The 14,636-nt window shown below is 43.5% G+C and overlaps 1 protein-coding gene across 1 annotated transcript in view; it reads left to right on the top strand.

Annotated features, from left to right (window-relative positions):
• The window catches only part of LOC139543482 (neurogenic locus notch homolog protein 1-like), a 56,012-nt gene that overhangs the window by 19,054 nt on the left and 22,322 nt on the right, over positions 1–14,636 (top strand). Inside the window, exons 4-12 of the mRNA XM_071349586.1 lie at positions 1,178–1,516; positions 9,115–9,237; positions 9,384–9,617; positions 9,915–10,070; positions 10,409–10,594; positions 10,844–10,957; positions 12,919–13,032; positions 13,413–13,646; positions 13,865–13,975. Coding sequence (XP_071205687.1) covers positions 1,178–1,516; positions 9,115–9,237; positions 9,384–9,617; positions 9,915–10,070; positions 10,409–10,594; positions 10,844–10,957; positions 12,919–13,032; positions 13,413–13,646; positions 13,865–13,975 — 1,611 coding nt within the window. The remainder of the gene's footprint in view (positions 1–1,177; positions 1,517–9,114; positions 9,238–9,383; positions 9,618–9,914; positions 10,071–10,408; positions 10,595–10,843; positions 10,958–12,918; positions 13,033–13,412; positions 13,647–13,864; positions 13,976–14,636) is intronic.

Genomic DNA, 14,636 nt, shown 5'->3' with positions numbered 1-14,636 from the left:
CCCATAGGGTTAGTATTTAAATTGAGGACATGTGATTATGATCATTATTTTAGCAATCCACGTTAGACGTTCCCTCCTAGTCAAAAGGCTCTCGATCCTGCTGACGTGAGCTGCTGGACAGGGCACTTGCGTTTGATATGCAATTTTTGGATCAGACGAGCTCAGTGAGGAATCGGGGATTCCCTGCTTTGCAATCTGTTGCCTACGTCAACAGCCACTGTCAGCCAGTTTCATTAAATAGACCTTATGCTTTTTTTTATTGCACATTTAATTAAACTGACGATTTGGAGATAAATTAATTGGCACAAAACGGGCGTCAGACAAATAGCTATTGAACCAGTAGCCTAGCCTTATAGCTATTGAACCAGTAGCCTAGCCCAATTCTTGTCCCAGAAGTAGCAATATAGTTTGGTCACTTATTTTGAGCAATTAAATTGATTTGAGGAAAGAGGCATCTTGCTTGCTGGATATAAAATAGGCTACTGCTTTCCCAATGAACTGTCAGGGAAGTTTGAATGGCAAGAGCTTCTCTGGTGTGATGTGATCACATTGGCTGGTGGTAAAAATGCAATCAACGGGTATCTTCTGTTCTCCACACGCCCAATGTTTATGTTTACAAACACATGTATTTTGTCAGCATGTCCAATGTTACAATGTTTCCAATCAAATGTATAAATTCAGTTTTTAAGTTTTCCTATCAATTGATTTTGCATAAATATTGTGATTGGATGATAGCTGTGAGGGTTATTGAATCAGGATCAAATCCTCTGATCTCCTCGAGCTCATTAATGATACAATGTTCATATTTGAAGATTGCCGAAAGGCCAGTCTCCTTGGGAAATGATAGGAGTGGAATGTAGTAGCTGAACAGAGACTGCAACCGGGCTAATGAGATACCAAGAAAATAACGTATACTTTTTCAAGTTCCTTAAATGTGTTCAAAAGCCAATCAACTATCCTGCACCATTCCCAGGAGGTTGTGGGAAGGTTGTTATGCAGAATAACCATAGGACAACCATGCTATCACCAAGCTCTAACATATGGTTTTCAGAACATTATGTGCTAGCTGGGTATGGCCTAAATGAAGTAACCAAATGAAATACTTGTTCATGCAGGTATGTTTGATGTTATTTCATTGTTTGTTTTTCTTTGTTGTCATCCTGTCCTCCTCCTCTAGGGAAGACATGCCAGATTGCCAACCCCTGTGCATCCAACCCCTGTGCCAACGGTGGACAATGCTCACCCTTCGAGTCCCACTACATCTGCGCGTGCCTGCCCGCCTTTCATGGCCAGACCTGCAAGCAGGACGTCAATGAGTGTGCCCAGATGTCGTCACCCTGTCGCAACGGGGGCATGTGTGTGAATGAGGTGGGCTCCTACCACTGCCGCTGCCCCCAGGAGTACACGGGTGCCAACTGCGAGACCCCCTACATGCCCTGCAGCCCCTCTCCCTGCCACAATGGGGGCACTTGCGTGCAGAAGGGGGACACCACCTATGACTGCAGCTGCCTGCCAGGTAACCCTTCACCCCTTTGCTCAAATCTATTAAAATACTTTATCTGTGCCTGTTTGAGCCTGCCTGGCGTTGACCTTTCAATCATTTGTGTATACCAAAGAGGTACTGTAAGGAATTGATTAATAGAGAGCTGTTGTAGCTTGGATGTGATTGGTGGATATAGGGCTTTGCTAGTCTCTGGTTTCTGCTGGCAGGATGTTATTCCGCAGACGTTTCCCAGCTAACACATTTAGTTCCTTGGAAGTTGAGAGAACGTACGTTTTTGGTTTCCCATTGGTTCTGGGAACAAAACCATAAGTTTCCTGACCTGTAAAACTGAACTTTTTTAAATGTTCGGTAACGGAAGGGAAAATTTTGCCTGTTCTGGGAATGTTAATTTATAGGTTGCTGGGAGGTTCTGAAAACATGCCTTTAAGTAGAACCATGAGGAAACCTGTAGGAAACGTTATGGTGAAGTACTGAAATTCCCACAGAAGAACGTTGTTTCTTAGAATTCTCTGAAATATTTTAGAACATTCTCAAAGTCATACCAATTGGAGAACGTTCCTTGAATATTACCAAAATTTTTATGAAATGTAACCATGTTTGAACGTTTACGAAAGTAATGAATTACAGAGAATCTTTTCTTTTTTTTGTCAAGTTCCTTAAATGTGCTGAGAATGTTCTAAGGCCAAGCAACTATCCTGCACCATTCCCAGTTGTGCAAAGGTTGTATGCAAAATAATCATAGGACAAGCACGCTCTCACCAATCTCTAAGAAACATATGGTTCTACGAACGCTATGTGCTAGCTTGGTTCCCCCTGATAACTACTCACACACACATCACACATCACACAGGTTTCCTGTTTCCAAACGGTTTGACAAGCCAATTGTGATACCCCCTTGGTGGGAGAACTACAGTTGTAGAGCTGTTTTGTAAGATAGTGATTAATGGTGGTTAGGGCTGTTATGGTGAAAGTCGCAGTCAAATTCCACCTGACTGTTTAGTCACAGTAACTAGGCTTCTCCAAAACTGTGCTCTGATGCTACTGGTGGTCATTAGTAGCCTACTAGTGCTTGCTAACTGCCAGTTGCTAATGGCCTGGTTCTCCGTGATCTATTGTCCCTCTAATCACTCTGACAGCAACACAAATGCAATCGAAAATCAAATCAAACACTTCATGAGAGCCCATGAGCTCATGTTGCGCAGCATTTATATAGACTATGCAATTGAGTGAGAACAGAGTTTTGATGGCCTCTACTAATAAGAGGATCCCATCAGCTTTATGCAGGCTAGGCCTTCTATATTTACTTCTCAACTTTCCTAATATTAAGCACATTGCTTTCGCTTTACAACAGAAGTATAGCCTTCCTGGTTGGCATGAAAAGGAACCACTGGAAAAGCGTCCCCCATTCGCTATTTCAGTGCATTTTTTTCTTCCTGCCCTTGTTCCGACAGGTGCATGATATTGGTCTATTCTAAATCAAAAATCAATCAATAATTTCACGCATACGGTACCAGTCAAAAGTTTGTACAAACCTACTCATTCAAGGGTTTTTCTTTCTTTTTCTTTTTTTACATTGTATAAAAATAGTGAAGACATCAAAACTATGAAATAACATATATGGAATCATGATGTAACCAAAAAAGTGTTAAACAAATCAAAATACATTTGAGATTCTTCAAAGTAGCCACCCTTTGCCTTGATGACAGCTTTGCACACTCTTGGAATTCTCTGAACCAGCTTAATGAGGAATACTTTAACAACATTCTTGAAGGAGTTCCCACATGCTGAGCACTTGTTGGCTGCTTTTTCTTCACTCTGTTGTCCAACTCATCCCAAACCATCTCAATTGGGTTGAGGTCGGGTGATTGTGGAGGCCAGGTCATCTGATGCAGCACTCTATCACTCTCCTTCTTGGACAAATAGCCCTTACACAGCCTGGAGGTGTGTTTTGGGTCATTGCCCCGTTGAAAAACAAATGATAGTCCCACTTAGCGCAAACCAGATGGGATGGCGTAATGTTGCAGAATGCTGTGGTAGCCATGCTGTTTAAATGTGCCATGAATTCTAAATGAATCACAGACAGTGTCACCAGCAAAGCACCTTCACACCTCCTCCTCCATGCTTCATGGTGGGAACCACACATGCGGAGATCATCTGTAAAATTTCTCTGCATCTCACAAAGACACGGCGGTTGGAACCAAAAATCTCATATTTGGACTCATCAGACCAAAGGACAGATTTCCACCGGTCTAATGTCAATTTCTCGTGTTTCTTGGCCCAAGCAAGTCTCTTCTTATTATTGGTGTCCTTTAGTAGTGGTTTCTTTGCAGCAATTCAACTATAAAGGCCTGATTCACGCATTCTCCTCTGAACAGTTGATGTTGAGATGTGTCTGTTACTTGAATTATGTGAAGCATTTATTTCGGCTTCACATAGGCTGGTAACTCGTATGTACTTATCTCCTGCAGCAGAGGTAACTCTCGGTCTTCCTTGGCTGGGGCGGTCCTCATGAGAGCCAGTTTCATCATAGTGCCTGATGGGTTTTGCGTCTGCACTTGAAGAAACTTTCAAAGTTCTTGACATTTTCCAGATTGACTGACCTTCATGTAAAGCAATGATGGACTGTCTTGCCATAATATGGACTTGGTCTTTTATCAAATAGGGCTATCTTCTGTATACCACCCCTACCTTGTCACAACACAACTGATTTGGCTCAAACACATTAAGAAGGAAAGAAATTCCACAAATTAGCTTTTAACAAGGCACACCTGTTAATTGAAATGCATTCCAGGTGACTACCTCATGAAGAGAGAATGCCTAGAGTGTGCAAAGCTTTCATCGAGGCAACGGGTGGCTACTTTGAAGAATCTCAAAAAACACTTTTTTGGTTACTACATGATTCCATATGTGTTAAGGTTTGTATCACAACTAAAGTGACAAAATAACTCCAAATGTACAGTGCCATGAAAAAGTATTTGCCCCCTTTCTGATTTTCAATTTTTTTTATACTGAATGTTATCAGATCTTCAACCAAAACCTCATATTCGATAAAGGGAACCTGAGATAACAAAGTATACTTATTTTATTTATTTAATTAACAAAGTTATGCATCATCAAGTTCCCCTTTTGTGAGAAAGTAATTGTCCCCTTATACTCAATAACTGGTTTTGCCACCTTTAGCTGCAATGACTGCTACCAGTGCTTCCTGTAGTTGTTGATCAGTCTCTCACATAGCTTATATGACTGGAGACATTAGCATAATCTTTTTTTATTCAACAAATTACAAGTTAGCCTACTCGACTGATACTGACAAATAGATACAATAAAAGCGACCATATAATAGGCCTAAGAGAAGGCGAGACACAGAATATGACGTTCATCTAAACTGGAGGAGGAAATTGTAAAAAAACAAACCTTTAAGTAGCACTGACCCAACAATGATGGATAGTGAATATGTTCTGTTCCAATAATATAGGCTATACTGTTGTTCGGTCAATTAAGTTGAGAACTAAAAGACAGATTAGTATTTTTATTGTGTTCTCTTTACAGCAATAACCATTTGCTTACCAAATTATGTTTTCCTGCATTGTATTATGAAATATTGCGATATGAGCTTTGCCGCTCAACTTTTCAGACAGTCGCAACTCAACAATAATCTTCCCAAATTGCACGCGCTGCCTTTCCTTCTGACTGTAGGCACTGTGATTTAAAACAATCCACTATGTATTTTTTTAAGAAGCTACTGATCCAAATCATGCTTTAGTAGCCTATTTTGAATTATTTGATTTATTTCTGTTTTGACAGGAGTAGGCTAATTAGCCTATCGCCCCTCAGACTGGGGCAAAGGTTCACCTTCCAACAGAAAGTGCATTTGGAAAGTTTTCAAACCCCTTGGCTTTTTCCACACTTTGTTACGTTACAGCCTTATTCTAAAATTGATTACATCGTTTTTCTCCCCTTTATCTAACTACACACAATACCCCATAATGACAAAGCAAAAGCTGGTTTTTAGACATTTTTGCAAATGTATAGAAATAAAAAATGTATCACATTTACATAAGTATTCAGGGCCTTTACTCAGTACTTTGTTGAAGCACCTTTGGCAGCGTTAACAGCCTCAGGCCTTCTTTAGTATGACGCTACAAGCTTGGCACACCTGTATTTGGGGAGTTTCTCCCATTCTTTTCTGCAGATCCTCTCAAGCTCTGTCCGGTTGGATGGGGAGCGTCGCTGCACAACTTTTTTCAGGTCTCTCCAGAGATGTTCGATTGGGTTCAGGCTCCGGCTGGGCCTCAAGGACATTCAGAGACTTGTCCCGAAGCCACTCCTGCGTTGTCTTGGCTGTGTGCTCAGGGTCGTTGTCCTGTTGCTCCGTTCATCTTTCCCTCGATCCTGATTCCTGACTAGACTCCCGGTCCCTGCCGCTGAAAAACATCCCCACAGCATGATGCTGCCACCAACATGCTTCACTGTGGGGATGGTGTTAGGTTTCCTCCAGATGTGACGCTTGGCATTCAGGACAAAAAGTTCAATATTGGTTTCATCAGACCAGAGAATCTTGTTTCTCATGGTCTGAGAGTCCTATAGGTGCCTTTTGACAAACTCCAAGTGGGCTATCACGTGCCTTTTACTGAGGAGTGGCTTCCATCTGGCCACTCTACCATAAAGGCCTGATTGGTGGAGTGCTGCAGAGATGGTTGTCCTTCTGGAAGGTTCTCCTATCTCCACAGGGGACCTCTAGAGCTCTGTCAGTGGCCATTGGGTTCTTGTTCACCTCCCTCACCAAGGTCCTTCTCCCCTGATTGCTCAGTTTGTCCGGGTGGCCAGCTTTCGGAAGAGTCTTGCTGGTTCCAAACTTCTTCCATTTAAGAAAGATGGAGGCCACTGTGTTCTTGGGGACCTTAAATGCTGCAGAAATTTGTTGGTACCCTTCCTCAGATCGGTGCCTTGACACAATCCTGTCTCAGAGCTCTACGGACAATTCCTTCGACCTCATGGCTTGGTTTTTGCTCGGACATGCGCTGTCAACTGTGGGACCTTATATAGACAGGTGTGTGCCTTTCCAAATCATATCCAATCAACTGAATATACCACAGGTGGACTCCAATCAAGTTGTAGAAACATCTCAAGGATGATCAATGGAAACAGGATGCACCTGAGCTCAATTTCAAGACTCATAACAAAGGGCCTGCATACTTATGTAAATAAGGTATTTCTGTTTTTTTATGATTAACAAATTTGCAAACATTTCTAAAAACCAGTTTTTGCTTTGTCAGTATGGGGTATTGTGTGTAGATTGATGAAAAATATACAGTTGAAGTTGGAAGTTTACATACACTTAGGTTGGAGTCATTAAAACTTGTTTTTCAACCACTCCACACATTTCTTGTTAACAAACTATCTACTTTGTGCATGACACAAGTCATTTTTCCAACAATTCTAAAGGACAGATTATTTAACTTATATTTCACTGTATCACAATTCCAGTGGGTCAGACATTTACATACACTAAGTTTAGAAGCTTCTGACCATCGTTATGTTTGGAGGAAAAAGGGGATGCTTGCAAGCCGAAGAATAGCATCCCAAACGTGAAGCACGGGGGTGGCAGCATCATGTTGTGGGGGTGCTTTGCTGCAGGAGGGACTGGTGCACTTCACAAAATAGATGGTATCATGAGGGAGGAAAATTATGTGGATATATTGAAGCAACATCTCGAGACATCAGTCAGGAAGTTAAAGCTTGGTCGCAAATGGATCTCCCAAATGGACAATGATCCCAAGCATACTTCCAAAGTTGTGGCAAAATGGCTTAAGGACAAAAAAGTCAAGGCATTGGAGTGGCCGTCACAAAGCCCTGACCTCAATCCTATAGAAAATTTGTGATCAGAACTGAAAAAGCGTGTGCGAGCAAGAGGTCTACAAAACTGACTCAGTTACACCAGCTCTGTCAGGAGGAATGGGCCAAAATTCACCCAACTTATTGTGGGAAGCTTGTGGAAGGTTTCCTGAAATGTTTGACCCAAGTTAAACAATATAAAGGCAATGCTACCAAATACTAATTCAGTGTATGTAAACTTCTGACCCACTGGGAATGTGATGAAAGAAATAAAAGCTGAAAGAAATCATTCTCTCTACTATTATTCTGACATTTCACATTCTTAAAATAAAGTGGTGATCCTAACCGACTTAAGACATGGGATTTTTACTAGGATTAAATGTCAGGAATTGTGAAAAACTGAGTTCAAATGTATTTGGCTAAGGTGTATGTAAACTTCCAACTTCAACTGTATATTGAATACATTTTTAGAAAAGCCTGTAACGTAACAAAATGTGGAAAAATTAAATGCTTTCCGAATGCACTGTAATTTTGGCAATTTAATTCCCCTATCCTTATTGACTCGCTGCTTATGCTTGCATATTAAAAACGTAGGCATATAGGAGGACCTGTTTCTTTGTTAACTGCTCAACACAGAACAGCTGCATGTGCACACGCCCTCGGAAATCTTTTGTAGAAAATATCCTTTCTATTTTATTCATCTATGTTCAACTGTGTTCTTCATCCTATAAAATAATATACAATTCGAAACAAATCTTGTCTGTTAAATGAACTGTTTAGCCCACAGCCATATGGCATAGCCAGATCAGGGCCTAACATAAGGACAGCCCAGAATATTATATTCTGTTCTTCTGAAATAGACAACATTTTCTTCATTTCATGTTTCTTTAGATCCGTCTAAAAAAAAAAAACATTGATTTATTGTGACAGTGTAGTCTATATTAAATGGATTCATGTAATTGTTCCAATGGTCTGCATCAGTGGTTTGTAGGCTATGCATGGAAGCCGAGATGCTAAATGTGTTTATGGTAATTATTGGTCAATTACCGTGAGGCCAGCAGTTATTTGCATTACAATCATCGACTGACAAGATGTCATGACCGCCACTGCCCTAATGGTGGTTCATGCATGGTGGCTGTGTCTGTTTGTGGCTCTGCTGTGGAGTTCTGCACGCAGCTGCCGAGACTCCCTCATTCCCAGCGGCTCGGAAACAGACGGTGTTCTCCGAATTTTTTCCTTCATTTGTGCCCTTATCAATCCCTTCCTCCTGATGATAGTGAAGCATGCGGTTGGTTTCAGCGGGAATCAAAGTCGAGTCACCTGTAGACCAATCCCAAAAGTTCTGAGTGAAGGACGGTTTGGATAAATGTGTGTGTGTGTGCATGCATTTTAACATTTTAACCAAGAGTTCAAATGTAACCCGCGGCATGCCGCTCTCATGTGTCTTTGTGATAGAACGCAGACAGAGAGTGAGGCGAGCAGGAAACCTACGCCGCTTTGAGTTTTGATTTGTAAAATGGCTACATGCTACGCAGGGAGCCTTTGAAGCGTGCAAGGAGGTAGGCTGTAGATTCAAGCAGATGGCCATGGGAATATGCAGATCTTATCCCTGGTTATAAAGGATTGTAAACAATAAGAAGAAAGGTGGGTCTGAATTATGTGTAGTGAAATTGTTACTGGTTTCTATGAATGACATGTCTTTTTTTCCCTTTTCTTTCCCTATTGCCTCTTCTTTCTGCCCCTCTCTCAACTCTCACTCTCTCACTCACTCTCAGGATTTACAAGTCAGAATTGTGATCACAACATTGATGACTGCCCAGGCCACAACTGTCAGAATGGTGGCTTGTGTGTGGATGGGGTCAACACCTACAACTGCCAGTGCCCCCCTCACTTTACAGGTAACCTTTATACCAAACCCTCCAATCTTCAAGATGGACATGGTCTCTAGAAGAAAAAAAATGAACTTGAGATTCCACCCACATTGGCCCTATATCAATCTCTTATGGCCCCCTGCATAATGTAATCCTTGCCCTCTGCTCTCCAGGCCAGTTCTGTACCGAGAATGTGGATGAGTGTGAGATGATGCCAAACACGTGCCAGAACGGCGGTACGTGCCACGACACCTATGGCAGCTTCCACTGTGTCTGTGTCAACGGCTGGACGGGCGATGACTGCAGTGAGAACATCGACGACTGTGCCAGCGCAGCCTGTTATCACGGTGCCACATGCCACGACCGCGTCGCCTCCTTCTTCTGCGAGTGTCCACATGGGCGCACAGGTACTACGACCTCGCCTGTCCCACACTAACCACACACACACACACACATTGGAGGAAGATTTAAAAACGAGAAACTGTTGAGAGCTTTGCATACCAGGCCACACTGAACTGAGGTGGCCTGGTTACACCCCCATGATAGTTGCTTGACAATATTGAGAGACTATTTTCAGGATGGTGCTTCACAATGTTAGTTGATGAGGTGAGTCAAATCTCCCCCTTTACAATAGAAAGCATGTTGTGCCCCTGGAAATGCACTACCTATACAAATCCCATTCCTCATCATTTGTCTTTCCTCAGGTTTACTGTGCCATCTTGACGACGCCTGCATCAGTAACCCGTGTCAGAAAGGCTCTAACTGTGACACCAATCCTGTCAACGGGAAAGCCATCTGTACCTGCCCTCCAGGTTACACCGGCTCTGCATGCAACCAGGACATCGACGAGTGTTCCTTAGGTGAGTGACTTCTTTCTCTGCTCCTGTTCTCATTCTCTATAGAAAGGTACCTGTCTCTGAACATTCAGGATGACAAACTCTGCCAATGTGCTATTTGCCAAACACTCCCTTGAGAGATTTTCAATTAGACGAACTTGGATACATAAAGGTTAAATAAAAATAAATAATTGTCAGTGTGACGGTTATGCATTTTGGTAATATTTTGGCATTAGAACACTGAAGTGCTCTTTATGGGAACTGGATCTTTATATCTACCTCGTGTGTTAACGATAGAGACATTGCACAGGGTGAAAGTAGGGATATAAGTGCTGATGTATATCCTGTGTTTGACGTTTCAGGCGCCAACCCTTGCGAGCACGGTGGGCGCTGCCTGAACACTAAAGGCTCGTTCCAGTGCAAGTGTCTCCAGGGTTACGAGGGCCCGCGGTGCGAGATGGATGTCAACGAGTGCATGTCCAACCCCTGTCAGAACGATGCCACATGCCTGGACCAGATTGGAGGATTCCACTGCATCTGCATGCCAGGTACGATGACACATTGAAATGTACCATTTAGGGGGATATTTTGGTTTGTAACACTGTCTTACTGACATAGACACTTTGACATGTTGTTAGTTGTAAGAATAATTGTTCATGATTGGAGTTCAGTTCTCTGCCCCTGCTACACAAGACAATACTGGCTATCTAAAAATGGCAAAATATTTGAGCCTGTGAACTCAAAGTAATGTTACCTGAAACTGTTTCTGTAATATTGTCATAAACGTGTGTGTTCAGGTTATGAGGGGGTGTTTTGCCAGATCAACACTGACGAGTGTGCCAGCATGCCCTGTCTGAACAACGGCAAGTGCATCGACAGGATCAACTCCTTCCACTGCGAGTGCCACAAAGGTGAGAGAGATGGCCCAGAGAGAGAGTTGGCGGGAGGAAGGAATTGATGAATGAAAGGAGGAATGGAGGAAGAAAGGTGTACAGGGAGGGGGAGAGTTGGAGGAGTAGATGGAGGGTGGGGGTCCTCAGCTCCTGATAGGTTTGGGTGGAAGTGGGGTCACTGGAGGGTGAAGTAAAGTGAATGATTACCATAGTGTGTGTGTGTGTGTGTGTGTGTGTGTGTGTGTGTGTGTGTGTGATTAATACTTTTCTGAGGTTAACTAGTGTAGGCATTTCTGATGAGGGCAGGGAGGGTGGTAATAACAAGGTCACCTGGACATCAGCATAATTATCAGGCAAAACAGTTTGCGTAAGACCTTAGTGCCCAAAGAGGGGGGGTATAAGGGGTGGTGGGGTGTGCAAGTGTTTATTTGGAGCTCCTGCTATATGGGTTGTGTGTGTGTTGAGGGGGGTATCGTTATAAAGTCCAGGGTCCTCCAGACCTACTTTAGATGCAAATTAGTTTAACCTTCCTTTTTCCATTTTCCCCTCTAACTCATGCACTTTAGAGCCACAATAAAGGCTGGATTACGTTTGAAAGATGTGGTAAAATAATTAAGAGCGCAATTACATTAAGCTAACATTAGATAGATATCTTTTAGGCGTACATTATAACTTTAGCATATTTAAGTTACCTTAGGACAAACCAGGCTTCATTTTATCAATATGCAAATCATTACATGAGGTAAAAACAAAATCCGGCAAACTGTTAATTCACTGGGGAGTTGATGCTGCTTGCCAGTGCATTGTTCTGAGATTCCTTTCTTCATTTTTTTTCATGCTACGGCGTCAATTTCAGAATGTAACAGGCTATTGGTGCACTTTCAGAGAAAAAGCTAATAAAGCATATCTCAAATAAAAGGAAAATGTCGACATTTGTGCTGTTGCAAAACATTGTTCTGCTATAAAAAAAAATGTAAAGTACTGTATGAGCATTTGGCTTGAAGAGACAATTCTGTTCAGAGTGTACTGCTTGCAGGGGTGTAAATCTAGTGGTTGCGTACGAGACGTGAGAAATGTGCATCTTTACATGACAGCAATATGTTTATACGCTGGTATTATTTTGACAACTCTTTAATGTATCATAGGGTAAATGCTTTCCAAGACAACACAGGATTTGAATCTAAAAAACTGTCCCGGGCCTCCCGAGTGCCGCAGTGGTCTAAGGCACTGCATCACAGTGCTTGAGGCATCACTACAGACCCAGATTCGATCACAGGCTGTGTCTCCGATGGCCGTGACCGGGAGACCCATAAGATAGCGCACAATTTGCGAGGGTTTGGCCGGGCCAGGATGTCCTTGTCCCCATCGTGCACTAGTGACTCCTGTGGGAGGCCGGGCGCCTGCAAGCTGACTTCGGTCGCCAGCTAGATGGTGTTTCCTCCGACACATTGGTGCGGCTGGCTTCCGGGTTAAGCGAGCAGTGTGTCAAGAAGCAGTGCGGCTTGGCAGGGTCGTGTTTCGGAGGAGGCATGGCTCTCGACCTTCGCCTCTCTCTCGAGTCCATAGGGGAGTTGCAGCAATGGGACAAGACTGTTACTACCAATTGGATATCACAAAATTGGGAAGAAAAGGTTGTAGCCCACAAATCATGTTTTTATATTTTACCTTTATTTAACTAGGCAAGTCAGTTAAGAACAAATTCTTATTTTCAATGACGGCCTAGGAACAGTGTGTTAACTGCCTTGTTCAGGGTCAGAACGACAGATTTGTACCTTGTCAGCTCGGGGATTCGATCTTGCAACCTTTCGGCTACTAGTCCAACGCTTTAACCACTAGGCTATGCTGCCGCCCCATGTTAGATGTACATAAACTTGGATTCGATACGAGACAAATAACAAAACTGTAAGAATAGCAAAACAGCACAGAAAACGACAACAAAAAGGTATATGGCTGATATATATATATTCTTCCCTGTCCAGGCTTCTCTGGTGGTCTTTGTCAGGTTGACATCGATGAGTGTGCCAGCACGCCCTGCATGAACGGAGCCAAGTGTACCGACGGCCCTAACAAATACTCATGTGAATGCACTGAAGGTACAGTCGGCTAGCACATGGTCAGAACGGTTTGAGGCTCAATTCTTGTGTTTAAATTAATACACTTTATAAGGTGGTTACATGGACCAAGGCCAAGCCAAGGTTCATCGATAGGCTTCCTTTGGTTCGGCGGAATTTCCCCCTCTATAAGACCTCTTCATCCTAGAACATAAGCTATGTTCTGACTACCCTTATTCTGAAATGTGCACTCATACACTCCCTTTCATGGATTTAAAATACATGGATTGGTGTGAGGAATATGGTGGAAACTCCTTCCAGCTATGCTTGCACCAATCCAATGCTTTTGAAATGCACGAGGGGGAGTGAACGAGGGCACACTTCTGGAGAAAGGTTTAGAACTATCTTCTCCTCCTTTCCAGGTTACTCTGGACAGCACTGTGAGACTGACATCAACGAGTGTTACTCGGACCCCTGTCACTATGGCACGTGTAAGGACGGCCTGGCCACCTTCACCTGCTACTGTCACCCTGGTTACACGGGCCGCCTGTGCGAGACCAACATCAACGAGTGTCTGAGCCAGCCATGTCAGAACGGAGGCACCTGTCAGGACAGGGAGAACACTTACATCTGCACATGCCCCAAAGGCACTGCAGGTACAAAAACTCAGACTCTCACACACACACACACGCACGCACGCGCATCCAGGAAGACACACAGAGATACGCATCCACACAGGCAGGCAGACACACACATGCACACACCATACTACAATCCTACACATTTTCCAACACAGGCAGCCACATCCAGGCATATGTGCGAAGCTCTGCCCGTGTTAGTAACATTGTACCCCCCTACTTTGGTTGTTTGACAGGCTTTAACTGTGAGGTGAATCTGGATGACTGTAAGAGCAAGCCCTGTGACTACGGGAGGTGCATTGACAAGATCAACAGCTACGAGTGTGCATGTGAGCCGGGTTACGCAGGTGAGCACTGGGTCGACGGGAGAATCTGGGGCAGGTGGAAGAAAGGGGGAAGGGAGGGGGCCAGTGAGCTGACTGAAAAAGAAGAGTGGTGTCACATTCCCTGTGTGGGACAAGGCGGGAGAACAGAGAGGCAGCCCCAAACCTGATACACACACATGCAACTACTCTCTCTCTCACACACACACAGACACACACAAACACACACACATCTGCTGCATGTGCACCTGGTCTGTATGAAATGTGTTTTTACACCTAAGCAACTGACCCTTTTATACGTTTCCCGGTGTCAGTGAAGAAAAGGTGGATTATTTAGCCCAAACCATTTGTGGAATAACAATTCCAGTCCACTTGTTCCCATGGGGCTCCTGTTTCAAAACCCTGTAGGACCTGTTTTCTCTACGTGTCTGTGTGTGTGTGTGTGTGTGTGTGTGTACGTACGTGTCACATTTGTGTGTGTCTGTGAATATTTAATAAACTCTTAGGTTGGGAGGGTCGCGGCAAGCTGCTGCTGCCCCCTTGCTCCTCTGTCTTTTTGTCCTCTTTCCTCTGTTGTGTGAGTGTCGAGGGGCAGGGCTCACAGACAGAGGGCCATTGTAGTTGTAGAGCAGGCAGTTGGGCCCTCCCCTTTCTGATTGATGGGGGGGGGGGTGTAATTGTTGCT

Source organism: Salvelinus alpinus, chromosome 18 (assembly GCF_045679555.1).
Source record: "Salvelinus alpinus chromosome 18, SLU_Salpinus.1, whole genome shotgun sequence".
Classification (NCBI taxonomy): domain Eukaryota; kingdom Metazoa; phylum Chordata; class Actinopteri; order Salmoniformes; family Salmonidae; genus Salvelinus; species Salvelinus alpinus.
Note: the sequence above shows the minus strand (reverse complement) of the source record. Positions and strands in the feature narration are given on the sequence as shown.